This window comes from Dermacentor variabilis, chromosome 11 (assembly GCF_050947875.1).
Source record: "Dermacentor variabilis isolate Ectoservices chromosome 11, ASM5094787v1, whole genome shotgun sequence".
NCBI lineage: Eukaryota > Metazoa > Arthropoda > Arachnida > Ixodida > Ixodidae > Dermacentor > Dermacentor variabilis.
In genome coordinates this window covers 8,420,888-8,445,805 of record NC_134578.1, presented here as the reverse complement: position 1 = coordinate 8,445,805, position 24,918 = coordinate 8,420,888, and the positions used below count along the sequence as shown (strand labels likewise).

The window sequence follows — 24,918 nt, the reverse complement described above, 5'->3', positions numbered from 1 at the left end:
CTCGCACATACAACATACGGCGCGTGGCGATGGTTTTATTGTCCTTGTATTTTATGTAGGACCTCAGGGCGACGCTGACGGCAGAGCTTCGCCTGGAATGTCGATATAATTGCTATCGCAATGATAAGTGTCATCATGTACAGGCGTCATGCTCCTACGTTGCGATTGGTTTAGTAGGTTTGCAACTGCAATCGTGCGGCTGATAAATTGAGCAACGAGCAACTGACCTAATAAAGTGGCTTTCTGACCAAACTGGCTACCTGTATTTGCGACGGCTCACTGTGAACCAATTTGTGCGCGACCTCATTGAGTCGCTTGTGTGAATGATCCCTTAGGCCTGATATGGTCATCGGCGGGAACAAAGTGCTTACTTTATGTTGTAGCAGTTCAGAAGCTTGAGGACTTTAACAATTACTGCTGCACGAAAAGGGTATTCGCGACGTTAGCATGACGACAGCTTCATTTGGATTTTCCACTGTCAGCGGAAACTGTTAGAGTAATGGACTGCGGAGTCTGTGGCACGTATTTAATGGCTTTTGTTGTTGAACGAGTAGATCAGTGCACCGTATCTTAAGAAAGAAAAAGAGAGAGATGAACTTCATGTACAAGAGGCGCTTCGTCTTTAGATGCACCAAGCATCTCATGATATCTTTGAGTAGTCTTGATCTGCTTCTTAAGGTGTGTTAACTATATTCATTGCATTGCATTGCATATTCGCTGTGCATGAGATGTATAATATATGTCCAGTTGAAGAAAGCCAACGAATAAACTTGAACGTATGCTTTAAAATATCTCCCCATTTATGTTTGTTGTGAAGGTATTTTTCCTGAAGTTTCTCTGATTAAAACAGAAGTCTTTCTGGTTTGTTGAATTTTGCCAATGACATTTAACCAAGGCAGTGTAATAAAGGCGTAGCTTGTCGGCAAAAGTTATTTAACCATTGCAATTAAATTAGGTTTTCTCTTAATGAAGGCATCGGGACGGCTGACTTACATATTGGAACTTGTAATTTGTAGTTCTGCATTTGTGCATGATCTATTTAGTATTATGGTCATGTATTACAAGGACTGCTGTATCTATTGCTTGTGCTAATTCTGAAATTAGAAGGTGTCTTATGTTTCAGCACTTTGCATTTACGTCATAAGCCAGCTAACATAAATATTATAGTAAGATGAGAATATTCACAATTGTTTTTATATAGTTCGTGGGGAGGTCATTTGGGTTCTGAGCAGCTTATTCTGTTTTAATGAACCTGTACTCTTAGTCCCTTGACATAACCATGAAACATCTCCGAAACTGTAGTGTCTCTAAGTGCGCGCGGAATCAACAGACTTTCGATATCCCTATAGGCCGTCTTGAGGATCAACTGTTATCAAATATTTACTATATGTATGAAGACATCTAAACCTAGAGGAATATAAAGAAAAAAACCAAAAGAAATTTTGCTTCGAACAGCCGGTCAGCTGTCACCTATAGCATTACTGGCACGACATCTTGGACTTTTCGTCCTTTGCTTCAATTAGGTGTCCATAATTTTGAAATCCTAGGAGAAGTAATGACAAGTTTCAGATCGCCCTAAGTCATTTTCTCTGATAAGTTCATTCAAACCGATTTGGATTTTGTTGCCCAATCAATGTGTGTGTCGCAGTGCCGTGATGCAGAAGGTGGTCACGCGAGAGCAGTACATCGTGATGTTTCGGCGTTCGCTCTCCCCTACTCGCTCTCCCCGATTGCATGTTGTCATGAAATTACATTTCTTTATTTTTGACCCTGCTGATCATTGGCTGACATACTCACCTTTTTACCGCCGCACCACATTCCTTCTGGCATATCAACAGTCATGTACCAAGTTTGAGTGTATGTTCCATTTTGTTTATGATAATAACACCGCAATTTACACTCGTTCTGAGGATCCTGTCGCAAAAACATATTAGGATGACATTGGGACAAATAGCGTTTCTCGCAACATGCATGTTGCAGGCCGAGCCTTAGTATTTTCTAGCAGATCGCCACACGCATAGCAGCTTTTCTTGAATACACTTTTAACCACATTTTAAGCTAGAAATGAAATACATACTGGGGAACAGTTGGACTGGTTGGTACGTCATGTAAATTTTTTTTTCCACAGATAGATGAAAAAAAAAAACAGTAGACGAAACATCGTATTACGCTTCATATATATATATATATATATATATATATATATATATATATATATATATATATATATATATATATATATATATATATAATATTTTCCTTGTGTATCTGCGCAACACATATATTTTATACGATATTCCAACATGATTGAGCGCTCACCACTGCGAATATTATTTTCCTGTAGAACGTGCGAATTCAGGTGTACGTGGCGAAGTTATTGACACAACTAATAGTTGGCCTCCAGTGTCACTTTTTAAAACTGTGACTTTTTTGTATAACTCACCTTTTCAAATTGGAAATATCCTCGGGAGTTTTCTCCAAGAATTCGTCTGCAGTAATAATGTCTTACTATCATATCGCCAGGCATCTGCGTGTCATTGACGCTGTGTATTTTGCTTGCTGTTTCATTTATGCATTCGTCCGAGAGTCTTCTGCGCGCACAAAAAAAAAGCACGTAGTAACTGATTTTGATTACATTGTTCAGGTTCTATTCCCTGGTGGTGGCAGTAGAGTTACTTGTTACATGAATAAATGGGCTTTCAAACACCCCTTTGGGATATTTTCGACAATTTCATATTTCATGTCCTGCCACACATTTTGCTGCCACAGTCACTGCTATACAGGATAAAGACGTTTAATTGCACCTTTATAATGGCGCGCAATGACTGAGCTATCTGTGCTGATTCTAACTGACGCATAGCCAGTAACAGAACATCTACTCTACCGATATTTTCGTGTCAGTTACGGAACCTTGCGTCACTAAAGCTTATCTGGAGCTCGCAAATATGGATTTCACTTTGATCAAATTAAAGCTTCGGGATATCAAAAGCAATCTATACGTCTGCATTAATAAATGCAGGCAGGTCGTTAATGTAGCCATTGGTGAAAGCGGTAAAAACTTGTTTATTGTGTAATTGAACCAAAGTAGCTTCCTTCATTCTTCACAGTTACAAACCCCAGATTGCTTTAATAATGCAGCATAAACTGTGAGGCTAATTCTGACGGAACACAACGTGCAAGGACATCATACAGCATTTATCGCGTAATGTTAGGCAGGTCACAATGAGCGCGCTAAATATTGAGTCAGTTTTAGAAGACAGTCCTCCAGTGTTTACTCTTCGGTATTGGTCATGAAACTGCGGTAGACATAAATAAACCGTAACACTGTGTGCTTCGCCTGTTGGCCCAAAGCTATCCATGCTTGGCAAGTTAATGCACTGTTCTCATAAAACGCACGAAAGGGCAATGGTGTGAGTATTGCAGGCACTTCTGACTTTATCTGACTTATGTTTTCCATTGCCCATGTTGCCTTAGCAACATGGGCAATGGCTCCTTCAATGCGGTACTTGTAGAACCTTGAATGCTTTGAATCGACGGCTCGCTCATGCGCAAGCACGCAATTTAGTTCATAACTGAAGCATCCGTTTATTAATTAATGCTTGCCGTGATGAGCGACAATCTTCTGGTAAGCTAAATAAATTCCGCCATAGAGAGCGCATGAAGAGTTACACATAATGCAGTATAAAGACAGTGCAGCAATGCGAAAGGAACTTTTTGACCCACACCTGCAAAATGCACATCTGTACAGTCGACAGCAGATGAAGTTGAGCCAATGACAATTTCCCGTACCCAGATCGTGTACTTTTGTTTTCCACACAAAATTATATAGGCACACAGGCGAAATAGAATGAAAGATGGGACTGCAGGAGGAGCTATGTCTGAAGCCATAATTTAATTTATTTGTGACATGCCGCAGGCATTCTAAGGACGCAAGAGGAGGGGCGTTAGTTACACACAAAACACCCATCGCGTAATCCACGAAACCATATAACCTGAAGCATTGCATAAGGAAACACGTAACATATACACATGGACACAGGGAAGGAATGAATATAGATCATCACAGAGAGAGAGAGAGAGAGAGAGAGAGAGAGAGAGAGAGAGAGAGAGAGGGCTTTAATGAGAACCAGCAGTTTAGTCGGCTGGGCCTAGGCCTCCCACGATGGGACGTCGAGGCCTTTCCTGTTCGCCACATCGTAGGCCTGCTGGGTTGCCCGGACTTGGTCGTCGAGATGGGAGATCATTACAGCGCAAAATAAATTAAACAAAATGAAACATCCGAGGAAGTAAAGGAAGAAGCCAGGACGCGGCATAAATAAAAACAACAAATAAATGTGGAACCGAGAAAGCACCTAAAACCAATATTTGTAGCGTTGACAAAAGACCAAGTAAGCAAGCGTTAAGTGAAAAAAAAAACATTTAAAGAAAATAGCATTTGACCAGGAACCCCGTAAGTCTATAGCAACTAATCAGAACGAGTTAGTGGCCAAGACATTCAACTTACTGCACGACATTTGTTATATTTTGTTGACTGCAAGTTGACAGTCGGAACTTGGTAGTTCCCTTCTCCTCGTAGCTCATCAGAAAGCCTTTAGACCACGAACACTCAGAATTGTCCTGAGGGTCATGCGTTGCTCCCAAGCTGCGCAGCAAGTAGTATAAGTTATTACACTGCGTTCATCTTCCGATAATTGAACTCTGTACGACATCTTGCGATTACTTACGAGTGGGCGAGCTCGTGAGCCATAGTGTTGACGCCAGCGTAGGACTTGGCGATGTCTTCGCCCTCAGCGATTGCACTGTGAGTGCACACGGTGCCGACGTATGCGAGTCCTGTCAATACAATAAATGCATGTTATTGCCAGCGGATTCAAAGTAAAACTGCAGTGAAAAGCGACCTCCTCCTATCCCCGAGAGCTGTTGCTGAGCCCTTTGCCAAGACTTTCGTAGGACCTGTGGTGCATTTATACCCCCCCCCCCCCTCAAAAGAAAAAGCATCAAGTTTCTGCTTTCGGAGCCCTATAATTACGGATGTGCCTCGGGAAATGCGAGCACTGGCTTCGAAACTTACGGCAACTTGTAACGCACTGTGCATAAATGACGAAGGAAAATTGTACTCTTTTAAGCGCAGTATTTTTATCGTGAGGCATCCGCTCACAAAACCCAAGAAGGACGTAAGGAAAGATATCGGGCGTTAAGTCCCCAGCGATAGACTAGGTACCGCACGTTAAAGCCAGTGTTTTTATTAGCAAAGTTAACCCTCGTTATAACATAATCTCCTAATGCGAACGATTGCTTTATTCGAAGTTTTTCGGCATCCAGACTCTAGCGCATGCACATTAAACTGGGTTATGTGAAAACCAGTTAGTCCGCTATTAACGAAATACCGCACTTCTTTTCCCAATCTCATTGTTCTAATGCTCCTTTAGCGTATTTTTTTTAAAGCGCGCGAATTGTGCCCACACCACAGTGCCCAGGTATAAATGTGAGTCCTATGCGCTAAACCCACCGCCTTGGCTCAGTGGGTATACGTCGTTCTACTGCACTGCGTGAGTGCACCGGAATGTCCAGTTGCTCGTAGTGGGTGAACGCAATTATTAGGCAAGATAGAATAAAACCCAAGTATTATTTATTTATTTATTTATTTACACATACTGCAGCCCCTGCTGGGGCTATAGCAGGAGTGGATAATACACTATAATACAAGAAAGAAATACAATAGGCAACAAAGAAAGTTTAGGCGCAGTGTTGACGGAGTACAGACAAGAATTCATTTAATGGGAGAGAACGGTTGGTTCCTGGTAGCGAATTCCATGTTTCAATTGTTTTAGGGAAAAAGCTATACTTAAATGTGTTAGTGCGTGGAAAAAATGGTGTAATGTTAAGTGCGTGATGTCTCCTACTAGGAGACATCACGCGCCGTCTGCTACTAGGAGATAACGCAGCCGTCTCAGTAAATGAGTTCAGATCCGAATGAATCGCCGAAATGTGCTGTGTTTCGTGTCGTGCTTTCCCGTTCGTTCAACTTGTCACGCTTCTGTTTTATGGGTTGGGTGCTCGGCGGTTAATGCTCTGCGCAACCCGCCGACCGCACAAGATGATCGAGCCGATGCCACAACCGGCGTGACTCAGCAAGCGGAGGCGATGACGTAATCGGCGCCCGCCCTGCGCAACCAAAGCGCCGCAATGACGCTTTTGCATAAGCAGGCCTCCTCCACTCCTCCTTCCTGATCATGGCAGCGGCGTTGTCACGTGATGCTTACGTAAAAACCCGCGCCCGCATCATTTCTTGCCTTCCTTCTGTTCAACCTCTACGCGCCTTTCTCCTCTCTCCTACCTATTTTTCATGATAATCTACTATAGCGAGCGCCATTTAATGATCTGTGCAGTGCTATTGCAGTAAAGCATCCACTTTGTAGCTGCCGTTACCAATGCACTATCCCATGCTTGGAATGCATTGCCACTTGCAATATTTCTTAATAAAGATACAAAAGAACGGCACTTCTGTTGCAGAAGCTGTAATATAGCATGCGAGATGTATGGTTCGGCATGTGGGACCTACTTCTTCAACTATACATAGAACGGTAGTAACCGTTCTGACCAGGTATACTCGCTAAAATTGTTCTTTCAGCGTGTGTTTTCAGCTCTCGACCGCCAGAGGCACTGTTCGCGCATTTGTAGAATTTCCGCTTGTGAAAAACCAAAGTGCCAGTGTATGCCAGACCTGAGAAAACATATAGCGCGTGCTTTTTGACGCCCTTGTTCCTTAAGAAAAGCCATTGCTATTTTACAACGGTTACTCGAGAGCAATTATCTTACCTGCCACCCCCTTGTCAAGTGTCGCTTCATTGCGAAGTCTCGCCAGGTCTCCACTGTAAGCGATTGTACCAGTCGAGGTGAAATTGAAGCGATTACAATTAAAGAAATTCGCAGTTACGCCCGAAAGGCGAAGCAGCGATTGCGGTAGTAAATTAGTAGATAGCTGTACGAAGTAGGAATATTAGTTTTATCGGCCGTATAAACTCGTAAACATTCGCTTACTAATTAAATTATCAGTAATAAAATACATAAGCGTGGCTCAACGAGGACGTCGAAAGAAACAAACACACAGAGACAGCACTGTCTTTTTGTGACTGCTTCTTTCTAGGGCCTTATTCAGTCGCGCTGACACGTTCTATCATGAATTCAAGCCCGTCATCGTGTTTAAAGTAAATTAAGCAGCACGGCGTCACGTGCGCACAGGTAATCATGAACACATCTCGCTCGATGAGCGCGGAAACTCGCTGCGAAAATTCTGGAGTGAGGAATCATGGCAGTAGCAAGCGAATTGAATTTCATGCATCTCTCGCTTCAGGGCGAACGAAGCGTCGAAAGCACATCACATACGAAGCTACCGGCACTGGGCGCACTCTGCAAACATCGCAGATCGCTTTGAAGACGAGGCCCACGCGGGTGCGCGCATTAGCCACGGCGCAGACCGCTTTCAAGATACGAGCGTCGGTAACGCGCCTCTACGGCGTCCGCAAAAGACGCCTACTGCGGCGTCCGCGATTCGCTTGGCCAACACCGTAGTAGACGCCACGGTTGTCTCCACTCTGTACGGAGCGGCGGGCGAGGAGGACATCGAGACGCCCTGGCAGCCGCCGGAGAAGAACGCCCCTCCCCCCTCGCCTGACTCCCCTTACCTTGGGCGCCACGGGAGAGGGCACGCATCTGGGCCGCGTCCCTCGCTCGCGCACGCAAGAATGAATCGCGTTACTCAAATGATATTGCGCAACGAAAAACGACACGGACGTAAGAGAAGACGACACATCTTGCGCTTGGTGTGTTGTCTTACGTCCGTGCCGTTTTTGTTTTGTTGCGCAATATCATTTGAGTAATGGATTACCAACTTGCCCGGAATGCTGCTCTCATAAACCGCGTTCGCCGGATCAACCTCACACGCTTTCACTCATGCGGAACCTCAAGGCGACAGCGACGGCAGAAATGCGCCTGGAGTGTCTATATAATTGCTATCGCAAGAATAATGTCCTGAAATCATAAGATGTGAATTAGGCAATTATCGGCTGGACAAAAGACTCTGCGTTATTGATGAGCACGTTCGAGAAGCCACTCGATCACGGGCACGCCTAGACTCACCTCGTGATGAGGTAAACGAGGTCAGACTTTTCGAGAATATTGTGATCTCTTGTATAATTCACTAGTCGCTCCAACGTTTCGAGAGCCTCCCTAGTGTCTAAAATATGGCTAGCAAAACTGTCGTTCTGAAAAGAACAAAAAAGAAAGTTCACAGAAATAACATATACTCACGCTCAGAGTTACTCATGCTTGAGCAATTATATATCGTCGGCGTTAAACACGGCGCGGTAGCTCAGAGGCTACGGCGTTGCTCTGCGTAGCACGAGATCGAGCGTTCAATCCAGGCCGCACTGCGATGGGGGCAGAAAGCCGATACGCTCGCGTGCTATTGCAACGGGTGCACGTTAAAGTACCCCAGGTGGTCAAAGTTAATTCGAAGTTTCCACTACAGTGTGCCTGATAACTGGATCACGGTCCCGGCAGGTGAAATCTCAAAATGTTTTACATCGTCAGCGTTAATTTAGGGTCGCTTACGCCTTCCTTAAAAGGCATTCATGCTCTCAGGCCATTCGAACGCGAATCCCGACTGGGCATTTTAATCACGAAGAAGATGCGCTCATGAAAGGCCAAATAAAACTAAAAACTAAAAGGCAAGCGTCGACAAACTATATTATGACTGAAGTTTTGGTTACAGAAACATAATATACTGTATCACAGAAAAATGAATTTCGAAGCAACAAGGCACGAAATGAAAACCAGCACGCCCAAATAACCAGTGTGAGAGTTAAGCAACGTTATTTTGTGTTAAGGTAGCAACGGTACGCTTATTGCTGCTTCTGAGAAGGAATAGTTGGCACACAGTGCAGTCTACTGGGCTTTTTCCTTTAGTCATGTTCTTGCCTAAATTCAGCCAACTGTATTTCCCTCTTTTCATACACCTTTGCATCCTTTGTTGCCCATTACGCTTACAGAAACCATAAGTTATCGTGTTTCTTTCGTGGTATTGCGCCAATTTCGCTAAAAGTTACTGCTAGGAACGTGGTCGTTAGTAAATAATAAATCCGCAATTTTCAATCATGAGAGATTCGCCTTGGTTTAGCGTCGCGATTGAGCTCTTTATATTATGGATGGGTTTGTGTCGCGCACCAAATAAAACTGATTAGGATGATCTCGTTCGTAAAGTGTCCGAATACACTTACCGTACTTCTGGTAATCCCAACAAGCTTGAATGAAATGCTAGGGTCTCTCATATCAAGAAATATTCTGTTTACCTAAAATCAATGCAACATACATTATTATCACGGTGAAGACGAGAGGGCAGCGTTGCTGCTAATAACAGGTTATTGTCTGTATAGTTGGTAATACGCAATTATTTCGAGCACGTAGGGATTCGATGGTCGTCTTGGTAACCGCAAGTAGCGCAAAAAACAGACAGAAGAAGGGTACAAAATATGCGCTAACATACAATTGTTTTTTTTTCTTGTCCGTTTTGTTTTGTGTCATTGCTTTTTGCGTGTCACTTGCAGTACACTGTACCTACAAGATCAAATTTTTACCCTTCTCAAGTCTTGATAACTGTTTGCGCAAAGACTTGCTGCTTAGAAGACAGCTTTTTTCGCTTCCTTTCTGCGCATAAATGATAAGAAGAAAGGCAGCGTTTTGAAGACCAGTGCTACCGGGCTTAGAAAATATCAAGGGAAGTTTGAATTTACTGATGAAGGAGTTAGAAAGAAAGAAAACAAGAAAGAAAGAAAGCAAGAAAGAAAGAAACAAACAAAATTTCACAGACGGCTCTCAATACTCCGCTCGGCATCAAATTATTGGAAAACGGTAACTTGCTTACCGCGTTCAGCATGACCGCAAGGTACACGATCAAGTCTTGCTCTCTTCTGAACGACGTCTGGTGTCCCTCGTCGGAAATGATGTGAAGCTCCGCTACGAATTTCTGTACGGGCCTCGGGGCTCTAGTCGTCGGATATCGGAAGGCTGATAAATAATATTAGAGGTCGATAGCTCCAATTAGGAAAGAATTCGTGCCCCGTCACTCCGCTACAAGAATTCTGGCCGAATCCTTCTCATGATGAATGTCGGCGTCAGTGCAATCAACATCGAAAGCAATGTAGTCACACACTGCACTGCCAAGGCCCAAACGTACATGCATGCGGGCTTCTCTCTCATGTGTTCCACTGCGCACGCCACGCCATCTAGCCGCACCGTCGCGAAGTCCGCACGTGGCAAGAGTCCGACGCCGCCGAGCACCGGAGACATTTTAAAGAATCCACTTTATTGCTGAGCCGCGGCACATACCCAGTGCCACCTATCCAGTGACCCAAGCTAGTCTGACGATTGGGTTCGAACCCTGTTCCCTCAGCGCAGCAGCCCGATGCGTTACCGACTAGATCATAGAATCACTACCAAGCGGCCCAAGTTGGTGGGAAAATGGTCAGACGCGGATAGCTAGGGAGAGAGATACACGTATATACAAAGTTTTTGAAGTACCCTAAGAATGGTAATCGCGTTATTGAGCCAATACCCGCTTCGTCTAAGGTGATGCATATTTTTGTTTAGGGTTTTTGCATGGTATAACCTGCTTGACCCTTAACTAACTTCCGACCTCGTATAATCAGTGGTCTTGATTTTGTACGTGCCACCTACACTACAGGTGCCTGTAGCACTATAAGTGCCAGCCCTGACTCACTCAGGAGACCTAATTCTTGTACAAGGTGGCTCCATATAAACAAATGTAAGATGGCGCCTCGTGCTAGAATAATGTGAACACTTGGGCGTTCGTTTCAAAGCACGCTTATTGTAAAAAAAAGGGAGAGGCGAGGCACGAAGAATCTCCCCTGCTCACAACACGACACCCAGTCACCACACCAACTAGCCCAATTATCGACACAACTGAACTTCTTTTCAAAGCGTGAATTATTCTCTGCCATGCAATCTTGACATCAGGGGCTCAGTAAAACAAGCTTCCTAAAGGCACATCTCCTAAACGCATGCTTTGAATCAGGCAGCATTTGCTGCAATGCAGCAACTAATAAGATTGGTTGGTGGTAGCGCAATCGGAGGTCAGCGGGAAGATATTTACGACAGCGCAGCATGAACATCGACGAAAAGTTGAGTCACGATGTTTTATTAATATAGCCTTAAACGAGAGTGGATAGTCTACTTGCAATGTTAAAAACAGATACAGGCAAGTACAATTTGCTGTTCTACGAGTAAGAAATAGGCTCAGCACTTTAGCGGCATTTTTGTGTGCGTACATTGAACGGGGCCGTTTTATGACGGCAGCAGTGGTTTTCGGGACATTTAATAATAGTCTGTAGACACAGAATACTTACTGTGTATCTGGTTTTGTAGCGTCCCCGACACAGAGTGTTGATAAATAACTGCAAGTAAAAAGAGAAAAAGATGAGTTAATTTAAAAATAAGAATATAAATTATAGTATAAAATAGTAAAAAAGGAACATACTCTGTGATTGGCTCTGTAAGGGCAGCATGCAATTGTTTAAAGGTCGGGAACTTCCACTGATCGCTATTTAGCGATCAAGCAGTCTTTGGAATGCTATACTTTGGGACTCGGCAGCTTAAGATTTGCGCAAAAAAATTTTTCTAGTGGGAATACGCAAGTAAACACGGGACTTAGACGCAGATTTATTACGGAGATATGCAAGCGACATCATTTTCTCCGACCAGTTGGATAAGGCACGCCGGTCTGCAGAAAAGCATGCCTGCGTGAATCAACATGTTTACTATTATTGTGCATATCCATCGGTGCCTGTGAGCAATTCTGGGCAATGTACCGGCCCAAAAACACATTTCACGTAAAGTGCACAGGAGGTGCACTTTGCTTGTAGAAAATTTGTTTCTGTATGACGGCATTTTTTTTTCAGGAGGGTGAGTGTTAATCTTTATTAACGAAACGCAGTTGTTGGCATTGCCCTTTGTGCTGCATACTTTCGTGCCTCACAAGAAAGATAAGGTGGTGGTGAGGCGGTTAAAATTTTCCGGGAAAAATGCTTCGTGGAATGACTTTTGACGTTGTAGGCAAGCGCCTAAAAATTTTCAGAAAGAAATCGCTGATGGTTGAGCTCCAAGGTTGGCCCATGTGGCGCATAATGACTCTCAGGCAAACATTCCTGAATAATAATAATAATAATAATAATAATAATAATAATAATAATAATAATAATAATAATAATAATAATAATAATAATAATAATAATAATAATAATAATAATAATAATAATAATATAAAGGAGATTTATTGGGGTTCGTAGCGACCGCCGGTCCTGGGGTGCACCGAGCAGTTCCCGAGCTCGAGCCTCTGCTGCGCGCTTGATGCTGCCGATGCTGCTGACTCTGTGCGCACGTTCGTCATCTTCCTTACAATGGCCCCGCGGAAATAAAGGAGCCATCCTGGCGACTTAGTTTTCTGGAAGGACGGTAGAATGGTGATACGGCTTGAGACGCTGAACGTGAACGACTTCGCGGTTACGACGTCGCATGTCGGACGGCGGCGTTAGCGGCTCAACCAGGTAATTGGCGGGTGATGACGTGGTATGGTCTGTCATACTTCGGAAGGAGTTTCGAAGCGAGCCCAGGCGTGCGGTGTGGCACTAACAACCAAACGAGAGCGCCCGGGAGAAAAGTGGGAGTCGAGTTCTGGGCATCGTGGACGGCTTTTTGACGGTTCTGGTCGTCCGAGGTGAATCGGCGGACCAGCTAGCGACATTCCTCGGCGTGTCTGGCGGCTTCCGAGATCGGCAGGCCGGTAGGGTAGAATGGTGTCAATTGTGTGCGAAGGATGACGACCGTAAAGAAGGCAAAAGGGTGAGAATCCGGTAGTGGCCTTAGTCGCGGTGTTGTAGGCGTAGGTGACAAACGGAAGAACTAGGTCCCAATTAGAGTGATCAGGTGGGACATACATGGCGAGCATGTCACCAAGAGTTCAATTAAAGCGTTCCGTGGTACCGTTAGTCTGTGGGTGATAAGCAGTACATTTACTATAAACAATGGCACATTCAGCAAGCAGTCGTTCGATGACTTCAGATAACAAGGCGCGGCCTCTGTCGCTTAAAAGTTCACGCGGACCTCCGTGACGAAGGAGAAAACGACGAAGTATGAAATTGGCGACCTCCTGCGCTGTAGCATTTGGTAGAGCAGCAGTCTCCGCATAACGGGTTAAGGGGTCTACCGCTATGATTATCCACCTGTTGCCGGTAGGAGTCAACGGAAGTGGCCCGTAGAGATCTATGCCCACGCGATCAAAGGGTCGGGATGGGCATTGTAAAGGCTGGAGTTCACCGGCGGAGTTGTGCGGTGGCGCTTTGCGGCGTTGGCACTCATGACAAGAGCGGACGAACTTTCGAGCGAAATTACACATTCCCCGCCAGTAATAGCGGTGTCGAAGTCTTTCGTAGGTCTTGGAGACTCCCGCGTGGCCACACTGAGGGTCGACGTGGAACGAGGAGCAGAGCTCTGATCGCAAGATTCTCGGAATGACGAGTAACCAGGTGCGTTCCTCTGGGGCATAGTTGCGTCGATATAGTAGCTGGTCGCGAATCGCAAAATGAGGAACTTGGCGCCGAAGCGGACGTGACGCCGGAACTTTCGACGTATCCGAGACGTATCCGAGAGAAGGTCTAGCAGAGATGCAGTCCAGGGATCATTACGCTGTGCAGCAGCGATAGTGTCAACGTCCAGAGAGGATAATGTACACTCGCCGGTGGAGTCGTCACTGGCCTTCGGGGGAAGCGACGATCGGGATAGCGCGTCAGCATCGGAGTGCTTTCGTCCGGAACGGTAAACCACGCGGATGTCATATTCTTGGATTCGCAGTGCCCAGCGGGCAAGGCGGCCCGGTGGATCTTTGAGCGTCGACAGCCGACATAGTGCGTGGTGGTCGGTCACTACGTCAAACGATCGGCCGTATAAACATGGGCAAAATTTGCCAAGCGCCCACACAATGGCCAAACACTCCTTTTCTGTAACGCTGTAATTCGTCTCCGCCTTGGTTAACGTGCGACTCGCGTATGCGACGACGTATTCGGTGTGGCCAGGTTTACGCTGTGCCAACACAGCGCCAAGGCCTACACCGCTTGCATCGGTATGGATTTCGGTTGGCGCTTGAGGGTCAAAATGGCGAAGAATGGGTGGCGTCGTGAGAAGGCGGCGCAAGGTTTTGAATATGTCGTCACACGCTGGAGACCATGATGAGAGATCTCTAGCGCCGCCAAGCAGCTGCGTGAGAGGCATAATTGACGCAAAATTTCGAACGAATCGCCGGAAGTAAGAGCAGAGGCCGATAAAGCTGCTTAGTTCTTTCGTAGTGCTAGGTTTTGGGAACGCAGTAACAGCACGTAGTTTCTCGGGATCCGGGCGAATGCCCGCCTTTGACACGACATGGCCTAAAATTGTGAGCTGACGAACAGCACATCGACACTTCTTCAGGTTAAGTTGCAACCCGGCGTTGGTCAAGCAAGCGAGTACGTGCTGGAGGCGGAGCAGGTGTTTTGCGAAATCAGGGGCGAACACTACAATGTCGTCAAGATAGCAAAGACAGAGTTTCCATTTGAGGCCACGCAGAACATTATCCGTCATTCTTTCGAACGTAGCAGGTGCGTTGAAAAGTCCGAAAGGCATGGCGGTGAATTCGTACCAGCCGCCTGGTGTAACAAAGGCAGTTTTTGGGCGATCGGCCTCTGCCATCGGAACCTGCCAATAGCCTGGTGGCAAATCCAGCGAAGAAAAGAACTCGGCTCCCTGCAAACAGTCCAGAGCATCATCGATGCGTTGTAATGGGTAGACGTCCTTCAGCGTGATCTTGTTCAACCGTCTAAAATCAAGACAGAAGCGGATGGAACTGCCTTTCTTGTTACGAGGCCCACGGGAGAGGCCCATGGGCTTTGGGAAGGTTGAATGACGCCTCGACAGAGCATGTCATCGACCTGGTCTGCAATGACGCGACGTTCCGTAGCGGACACGCGATATGGTCTTTGTGGCAGCGGTGAGTGAGAGCCAGTGTCGATGTAATGCTCCACCGTCGATGCACGGCCAAGAGATGTTTGCGCAACGTCGAAAGAATGGCGGAAGTGCTGAAGGACTGCGAGAAGTTGAGATCACTGCGAGTGCATCAGATCTTCGGCGATGAATGGGCTGAACACACCAGTCCATGTTGAGTCGGGTATGGAGAGGGCACTCAGTTCATGGTCGGCAGTAGAAGGCACTTCGTCGAGGACGGAGATAATTAAGCGTTGAATCGACCGACTCGACGTAACCAAGGCATTCGCGGCGGAGCAGTGATAGCGGCGACGAAAGATGATTGGAAATGGGCATCGTGCTGACACCGGCGGCAAGGTCAAGAGCTGCAAAGGGCAAAGGAGGCGCTTTTCTGGTAACAAAGTGATGAGAGGGCATGAACAAGACCGTCCCGTCGGATATGGTACTACAGAAGACTGGTACGAATGCTGAAGAGCACGGGGGAATACAGGTGTCTTCTTTCACGAAAATTTTAGCGGCAGGATGAGCATCGACGGAGACCAGGTCACCAAAGTGGAAAAGTTGAATCTCAGCCCGAGCGCAATGGATGATGGCATTGTGGCGTGAGAGAAAATCCCATCCTAGAATAACGGCGTGGGAGCACGATGAAAGAACTATGAATTCAATCGTGTACAAAACGTCCTGTATGGTCACACGGGCCGTACAAGCAGCGGTAGGGCAAATGGGTTGAGCACTCGCCGGTCGTAGCGACAATCCAGGCAGAGACGTCGTCACTTTACGAAGCGAACGGCAAAACCTGGCATCCATAACTGAAATAGCGGCACCGGTATCGACGAGGGCGACTGTTCCGACATTTTCGGCAGAGGAGGAGGACTTCGGCATGTCGACACTTGCGCAGTTCTTACCTCAGGAACTCCGTCGTCTAGTTTCCCTCTTCGTTAGAGACGGGTCGTCGACGCATAGGGGAAAGCGACCGGCGACGTGGAGAAGGTGATCGGAGGCGTTTGAAGCGAGGACGGCGATCAGTCTGGGAGCGAGCTGGTGATGGGTCGAAGGGTCCGTAAGGCGCATTTGAATCAGGCGGCACATAGGGCGCTCAGCGATCGTCATCGAACGCCTGCGAGCGGCGGGAGAACCTTGGGACATGACCGGGACATCTATATGCGAAGCATATAGGGCGATTGTACGGCGTACGCCACGGGTTAGCGATGGCAGTGGTGTTCCAGGGGTTGGGAGGGGGAGGGCGGTGCACAGGCTGCTGGAAGCGACGCACGGGCACAGCGCGAGGGGCCTTTGCAACAACTGTAGCATAAGTGACTTGTGTAGTCACCACATCCTGCTGGTGAACAGCCGGCAGCGCTTCTGCGACCTCTTCATGGATCACGTTACGGAGATGAGACGGTAAAGTGCTAGCAGACTCCTGAGTGACGGACACCAGAGATAGCTGTCGTGCGACTTCTTCGCGGACGAAGTCCTTGATTTGGGTTATCAGGGAGGCTTGTTCTGGGCCGGTGGTCAGGCTGCAGAGTGACGCCGCATTTGGTGTGGGATGTCGCCTTGTCAGAGCTCACTGCTTACATAATTCATCATAGCTCTGGCACAAGCTGATGACGTCGCCAACAGTGCGCGGGTCCTTGGCCAGAAGCATCTGGAACGCGTCATCATCGATTCCCTTCATGACGTGCTTGATCTTTTCCGCTTCCGTCATGGCAGCGTTCACGCGCTTGCACAAATCTAGCACGTCTTCTATATAGCTGGTGAATATCTCACCCGTGTCCTGTGCGCGTGTACGCAAACGCTGCTCGGCTCGTAGTTTCCTGACGGCGGGTCGGTCAAATACTCCCGTAATCGACGTCTTGAACGCCGACCACGTTCGGGTATCCTTCTCATGATTTCTGAACCAGAGACTGGCCACGCCCGCGAGGTAGAATGATACGTAAGCCAGTTTGTCCGAGTTATTCCATTTGTTGTGAACGCTCACCCGTTCGTAGGACAACAGTCACTCTTCAACGTCGTTGTCGTCGGTTCCGCTGAAGATAGGAGGCTCCCGCTGGCCAACGGTGCCAGCGCAAGGGGCTGGTGGCGATGGAAGAGTCTGCTGGTCGGCGTCCGGCATGGCGGAGGGTAGCGTCCGAGAACGGAGTTCCAGGATGGTAGAATGGAACGTTACCCCGCACGGCTCCACCACTTATAAAGGAGATTTACTGGGGTTCGTAGCGACCGCCGGTCCTGGGATGCACCGAGCAGTTCCCGAGCTCGAGCCTCTGCTGCGCGCTTGATGCTGCCGATGCTGCTGACTCTGTGCTCACGTTCACCATCTTCCTTACAATAATAATAATAATAATAATAATAATAATAATAATAATAATAATAATAATAATAATAATAATAATAATAATAATAATAATAATAATAATAATAATTTATGCCCACTGCAGGACGAAGGGCCTCTCCCTGCGATCTCCATTTAACCCTGTCCTGCGCCAACCGATTCCAACTATCACCCGCTAGTTTCCTAATTTCATCGCCCCACCTATTCTTCTGCCGTCTTCGACTGCGCTTCCCTTCTCTTGGTACCCATTCTGTAACCATAATGGTCCAACGGTTACCTAACCTGCGCATTACATGACCTGCCCAGCTCCATTTTCCCTCTTAATGTCAATTAGAATATCGGCTATACGCGTTTGCTCCCTGATGCGAACCGTTCTCTTTCTGTATCTTACCGTTATGCCTAGTATTCTTCGTTCCATCTCTCTTTGCGCGATCCTTAACTTATTCTCAAGCTTCTTTGTCCGTCTCCAAGTCTCTGCCCCATATGTCAGCACCGGTAAAATGCACTGATTGCACACCTTCCTTTTCAATGATAAAGCTAAGCGTCGTGTCAGGAGCTGACAGTGTCTGCCGTATGCGCTCTAACCCATTTTTATTCTTCTGTGAATTTCCTTCTCATGATCAAAGTTGCCTGTGATAGAGTGACCTAGGTAAGCGTACTCCTTCCCAGACTCTAGAGGCTGACTGGCGGTCCTGAACTCTTGTTCCCTTGCCCGGCTGTTGTTCATTATCTTTATCTTCTGCATATTAATCTTCAACTCTTATACCGCTCTTATACTCTGTCTGTTAAAGCCATCAGTTATTTGTTGTAACTTGTCCCCAGTGTTGCTGAACAGGACAATGTCATCTGCAAAGGAATGTCGCTGACATATTCGCGTCGATCCTTACTCCTAACCCTTCCCAGTTTAATAGCTTGAATGCTTCTTCCAAGCACGCAGTGAATAACATTGGAGAGATTGTGCCACCTTGTCTGACTCCTTTCGTTATAGGTGTCTTCCTACTTTTCCTTTGTAGAATTAATGTAGGTGTCAAATCTCTAGATATTTTGTAAGATATTTGCGTAAGGGGTCTGTACTCCTTGATTACTTAATGCCTCTATGACTGCTGGTATCTCCACTAAATCAAGTGCCTTTTCGTAAACCATGAAAGCCATATAGAGAGGCTGATTGTACTTTGCGGATTTCTCGATTAACCGATTAATGACATGGACGAGATCCATTGTAGAGAATCCCTTCCTGAAGCCAGCCTGCTCCCTTGGTTGACTAAAGTCCAGTGTTGCCCATATTCTATTGCTTATTATCCTGCCGAATATTTTATATAATAGTGATAGTAAGCTGATGGGCCTATAATTTTTCAATTCTTTGACGTCTCCCTTTTTGTGGATTAGTATGATGCTTTGCATTCTTCCAGTTTTCTGGGACCCTTGTAGTCGATGGACACTTCGTATAGAGAGCCGCCAGTTTTTAAAGCACTATGCATCACCTATCTTTGATTATATCGATTGTTATTACATCTTTCTGCCGCTTTTCCCCGTTTCATCTCTTGGAAGGCCCTTCTGACCTCATGGCTAGCTATAGGAGTTTCTGCAAATTGTTCATTACTGCTTCGGATGGTGGTATCGTGGCTCCTCTGGGTACTGTACAGGTCAGTATAGAATTTTTCCACAGCTTTTACTATACCTTCGATATTGCTGATGATATTACCCTGCTTATCTTTCAGTAGATATATCTGGGTTTATCCTATGCCAACTTTTCTTTTCAGTGATTACAGGCTGCGTGCATTCTTTATGGCTTCTTCAGTCTTTCTCATGTTATAATTTCGAATATTTCTCATTTTCGCCTAGTTGATCAGTTTTGACAGTTCCGCGAATTTTATCTTATCTCTTGAGTTGGGAGTTGGCGGAAGCCTTATAGGAAGTTGGAAAATTTTGACACTGCAATATGAATTACTCGAGACCATGCTTGTGTCGTACTATGTGTCATGTTACTGCCTTCATATCGCGTCTGTAAATTTACAGTGTATGTTTTCACGGAGAACTTCTATTTCATGATAGACAAAACCACACTTGCGCAGAAGCTGCGTTTCTTCAAGCAAACATATAAGAAATAACAGAAAATAGTATACGACGTTGCGAGTGGAAAATGAGGCAGCTGCTGATGTTTTGTTCTGCCAGAGTTACACCATTGTAATAGGTACTAATGTGCAAGTGCTTACCCTTTTTAAGGTTTCTCCGGATCTCTTCAGCTTCATATATGCTGTGAAGGGCTTGTCCTTCTGATGAACGCTCACTTTGTAGTAGAGGTTTTATTCTCAGCTTACTATTGATGATGCCTTCCTGTCGAAGGAGGTGTGAGGAGATGGTTGTTACTGATGTAGATGGCAGGACGGTTGCACTTATTTGGGAAAATTATCCGCAAGTGAACATACAAAAGTAATTTACCATGCAGGTAAAGAAGGGATCATGCGCAACGTTGAAAGGCGAATTGTTTTTCGTGTCTAGGTATATAGGTTTACAACAAATAAGTTATTATATTCTGTAACCTATAGCACGTTCTGAAACATCGGAAAACACGACAAAAGGAGTGTTCTCAAGCGGCACGCAGAATCACGAGTAAAAGATTCTCTTCACACGCTCTCTTACAACTACTACAAAGAGCCAACAAGTTCTAATGCCACTTCTTTTAATAAGCACTGGTAGCACTGAAGAAACACGGTGGTAGAAGCAGCAGTTAAGACTGGTTCTTTACAGGCCATTTTCGTGTCTTTCTTTTATGTTTACAGCTTCAAATCACCATAAGGTTAGCGCGTCTATAGACGGTTTTGGGGACTTCCTTTTATGCAAGTTAAGACTTACTTACAGAAAATGAAGATGTGGCTCAATAATTGTTATGTTTATCTTGTTTTGCTCCAAAATGTGCTAACTTTAACCATCTATGTCAGTGAATCCATTACATTGCAGCCTATTTATTGAATTTTGTTTTCTTAGGAACACGAAACAAAAACAAAAAGCGCCGACACATTTAGCACTTACCACTTGTAGTGATCCATCCTTACGAATTACGTATAATGATGACTGCTGATGGGAGTCATGATATAGGTTCTCTTGAATGCGAGTCGTGTCGATCTGGAACGAGATGCCACAAAATTTCGCATCAAGCGTAATTCGTAGGCCGTTCAGGGGGAGAGGGCGCAGGCATCGCGTGAATGACTTGAAAGTTAAATATTATACTGCTAATAATATTTCAAACCGAAATCTTGACATCCGTCCGAACTCTAGCGCGAAGCTACAGAGGAAACCCGCACGGGTTTCTCAGAAAGAAAGCCTCTCAGCTGAAGAAAAATTCGTCGCGGTGCGGAATTTTTCGTTTCATCTACTTTACTCCATATCGCGGGCTTCCAGAGAATTGATTTGCCATATGCTAGTGATATTGACTTGTACAGGTAACTCTTGTGTGTGCATGACGTAGTGAAATAAAAATAAACAGCAACGCCCCGTTAACAAAATATTACCAGTAACGTAATATAAATACCCACGGCTTACTGTTAATTTTATGGGCGATTTGTACGACTCTAAGTGCACTATGTGTACTCTTCCAGTGACAGAAAGAGACTGCAACCACATAGTATGGACTTGTAAGCGGTACGCTGCCATCTCCTACTTCAAGCTGGCTTATACGTTACAGTGCCACGACCAGCGAAGATTGCTGGGTGCATGACAAATATCACAAAACACTGCTTCATTTCATGCGCAACACTAGACTCACGGCATACAAACAATACACACCTTACGCTATGCCTTATGGCCCGTCTGGGTCGTAAAAAAGAAGTACAGCCTTTGTAAAAGGCACACAGGTTATACGCTACCTGGGACCGCCATGCTGACTACAGGCAATTTTTCACGCTGTCTGAGGGGCTATTCTGAGGGAATAAAACACGTTTTCCGATTTATTTTTTTTGTTTCCATCGTCTCTAGTCCGTGTTACATCAGCGTAGTGTTAATACATGTGTTTAGATCAGAGTTCATGGTATCTACAGTGACCAAATGCACCGGGGCGTTACATCGCACTCTCGAATAATTGGGTTTATTTGGTGGTGTTGTACTTTAACATTGCCCTGTGGTGTTTCATTCCGTGAGTATAGCGCAAGGCAATGTCTGGTTTACGTACCCTATCCAGTTGACTCTGCCTTCTTAATGTTATATATATATATATATATATATATATATATATATATATATATATATATATATATATATATATATATATATATATATATATATATATATATATATATATGCAATTGATGGAGTGGATCAAAACATCAGGACAACCTTCATCTTTGGAAGTGCCTGACGACGAATTGTTTATGGGGAGTTTCGAACCGTTCTTCTTTCTACAAGTATATTTGAGAAACCACCAAGCGGTTTTCTGAACTGCTTGTAAGAATGTGTACGCACTATTTTATGGTGATGTCCATTGGAACTTCTTGTGACAAAAAGAAGATTATCCGCCAAGACAAAGCTCCTTTCGAGGTTGAGTATGAGCTCGTCACTTAGACGTAACACCAAAGTTTTTGTTGCTGTACGTTCCTCCACAATGTTTGGGTAGACGAAGAGTTGTTCCTCTGTAAAGAAATTCAAATAAAAAAATACGAGTAAACCTTCTGGAAAGATTACATACTATTTTCAAAATATTACTTACAACGCTTTGCTCTAAGTGTATATTACTAGAAACCTGGTGCTTTCGCTACTGAAAATGTCCTACTCGTGTTACAAACACATTGTCACAGTCAGAAACAGATTATCTCATTAAGGCAAAGGGAACTAAAGCAACAACTTAGGTCTGTTGTTTAGGTGCTAGCTGTGCCTAGGTGCGCTAATGGGCAAATCATCAGGCCGAACTGTGGGACTTTCATTCAAATCGCAACATAAGACATATGTTTTTAGTAGATGTACTTCTTACTTTATTTTTTCTTGTTGTGCGTCTTGTTTACCCCTGCGGTATTGGTACTGTGCAAATGCAAGGAAGATGTGCGCATCTCGTGTTCCCGTGGTTGCAAAAAGGTTCTTCGGTTCTTCGTACTTGTTCCAGGAAGAACTTGCGATATCTGTGCGTCACGTATATATTTCTTGTGTTTGGTGCCATAAATGTTGTTAGTCTGCGCTCTGTTCTATTGATCTTCTTGCCTTTCATGTTGCTTTTTTGGGCATAACGTTACTGCATAATTGTTTTTATGGACCCGTCGGGCTGGTGTAGCGGCTACGGTGTTGCGCTGCCAAGTCCGAAGGCGCGGGTTCGAATGTCGGCTGCGGCGGCCGCATTTCGATGGGGCCGAAATGCAAGAACGCCCGTTGCAGTGAGTTAGGTGCACGTTAAAGAACCGCAGACGGTCGAAATTAATGCGGAGTCTGCCACCATGGCGTGCCTTATAATCATACGGTGGCTTTGTTAAACAAAGCCTCAGAGTTTAGTTTAATTTTTGTTTTTCATTGAGTGAAACCTTGTGCTAAATCCCATACTAGGTCTATCGGACCCCAAGTCCTGCATGTCAGCCAGCTAATCGCACCAAACCCATTGTGAGCAGACGAAGGAAGCGTGATTTTAAACGAGAGGGCTTCTTCACCGGCTTCTTCACGGGCTATTAGCGACAGGTATGTCTAGTCTACGAAACCAGGGGCCGATGGGCAGACGTACGAGTGATGTTGTTTGTACAGATGCTCATTTGGAATTCACGCTTCATTCGTACACGCTTCTAGCGCTTCGCCACCTGGTACTGAGAAGTACTACTTTATTATTTGCCCAGAATTTGTCACTTTTTGTATTTAGTAAGTCAGTCAACACCTAAAGTAGTTTCTGACATTAATTTTGTAGTGGGACAAGTGCATAGACAGGCACATAGGCAGTGCCCTACCGAAAATAGTTGGTCTAAATTTGAAGAGTCATGAGCTCCATGGTCAGGATTGATAAATTGTGGGCATGGAAGCTCTCTTTTCATACTCCCATGATGTCTTTTTGCGAATACGCGCCATATCTATTGCGTGTTTTTTAATGTGTTCTCCACACAAACACCTAAAGTGTTGATGAACTATGCTTTGTAAGGTAAAAATATCCCTAGACGTTTATAGTCTTGTGTTGACAGCTGTAATAGCACTGAATTTATATACGAGATGTACTTTCTGCGCCACATAGAGTCTACTTTTATTATGGTGAAAATATGAACTAGGAGAAACAATGGAAAATTTACCATATGCGCTCTCCATGTATACTCACGTGCATAGCAGGAATCAAGAATACGTAATAACAATATAATCGATAGCATGTTCTTGCAATCAAATCCTTTTAGGTGAGCTTGTGTGATGTTAAGACGGCACTCATTTGCTACTTTCGATCTAGTGAGTGTGAATACTGAGTATCACTGTTATCATGCATTTCCTTTTATGCCTTAGTGGAAAGTAGTACGTAAAAGTGGGGTGGGGGGGACATTTATTTTCGTGCCACCATCTGGCAACGATGCCGTGCACTTTATGGCTTTAAGGTTGCCATTAAGTGCTCTGAGAACAGTCCAACATCTTTGCGAAGCGAAATGCCTCTAAGACGATTCCCGCGTTGACGTATTCGCTGACCACTAGACAATTTTCTGTTAGGCTATGGTTATCGGGCACATCTTTTACGTGGCTTGCATTTTATTATGGCTTGTCACTTCAAGTGTTTAGACGGTTCGGAACGTGTCAAGTAGGCGTGGAGAGTGTGGCTAGGAACCCCGTGAAGAAGTCTACATCGGCATGCGGATAACCACAATTAACCCCTGCTCTAACGAAATCACTGTAGACGCTTTTTTGTTAGACGTACGGACTCACGAGAAGGAGCTTTCGCACTCACACGTCCTTTCGGCGACGAAAGACTACGGACATTCAGCCTTGGTTCAATGACTTGTGAGGAACCGTGGTAGCGCAGAGCGCAGGTGGTAGTTCAATGAACTTGGAAAGAGCGTGGAATAAATGGTATTAGTCCCGGCGGTGACAATATTTCAGCACAGGAAAAGTTAAAGTCATTGTGAAGGTGGCACGAAGCTACAAGATGAATAGTAATAGCGCGAGCTACTTATTCCCAAATAAAACAAGTTTGACTTGTTCCTGGAGTTCAACCCAGCACCATAGCCTCTCCATGGCAGTGGCTCAACGATGTTAGCAAGCACGGCAACAGATCCTGCAGCGAGAGTGAAATAACTGATTCCTCGGAGGGAGCCTAACGATGCCCTACGTGTTTTGGATTTCCGCAGAGCGCTGTGAGGACGCTGAGCCGACGCCAGATGGCATAGACTTGCGCATGGGCGGAAGGCAGGTAACCATGTGTGAACCGTGCGAGCGGGTGTCGCGCGGCTGAAGTGAGAGGTGTGCGTAGAATGGCGGACGTTATAAGGAAGTCGGTTCGCGAGGAAGTGGCCTAGGCGAAGCGGGCAGGGCGTGGTGTGGCGGAACGCGGGACCCAGGCTGTGTGCGTGGAT

General features: G+C 45.4%; 1 protein-coding gene across 2 annotated transcripts in view; it reads right to left on the bottom strand.

The window, feature by feature from the left end:
- Positions 1-23,843, bottom strand: part of LOC142564316 (venom metalloproteinase BumaMPs1-like) — a 29,445-nt gene extending 5,602 nt beyond the window's left edge. Inside the window, exons 1-13 of one of the 2 annotated variants that reach the window (XM_075675268.1) lie at positions 23,685-23,842; positions 21,872-22,038; positions 20,447-20,539; positions 19,630-19,750; positions 11,424-11,471; positions 9,923-10,065; positions 9,279-9,350; positions 8,140-8,264; positions 6,820-6,872; positions 4,725-4,833; positions 4,505-4,642; positions 2,444-2,591; positions 1,798-1,914 (exon numbers count right to left, since the gene is read on the bottom strand). In XM_075675268.1, coding sequence (XP_075531383.1) covers positions 1,798-1,914; positions 2,444-2,591; positions 4,505-4,642; positions 4,725-4,833; positions 6,820-6,872; positions 8,140-8,264; positions 9,279-9,350; positions 9,923-10,065; positions 11,424-11,471; positions 19,630-19,750; positions 20,447-20,539; positions 21,872-22,038; positions 23,685-23,733 — 1,383 coding nt within the window. In that variant the 5' untranslated portion in view covers positions 23,734-23,842. Of the gene's footprint in view, positions 1-1,797; positions 1,915-2,443; positions 2,592-4,504; positions 4,643-4,724; positions 4,834-6,819; positions 6,873-8,139; positions 8,265-9,278; positions 9,351-9,922; positions 10,066-11,423; positions 11,472-19,629; positions 19,751-20,446; positions 20,540-21,871; positions 22,039-23,684 lie in introns of both variants that reach the window. The other variant, XM_075675269.1, reaches the window with a different exon arrangement.
- Positions 23,844-24,918: the final 1,075 nt, after the last annotated feature.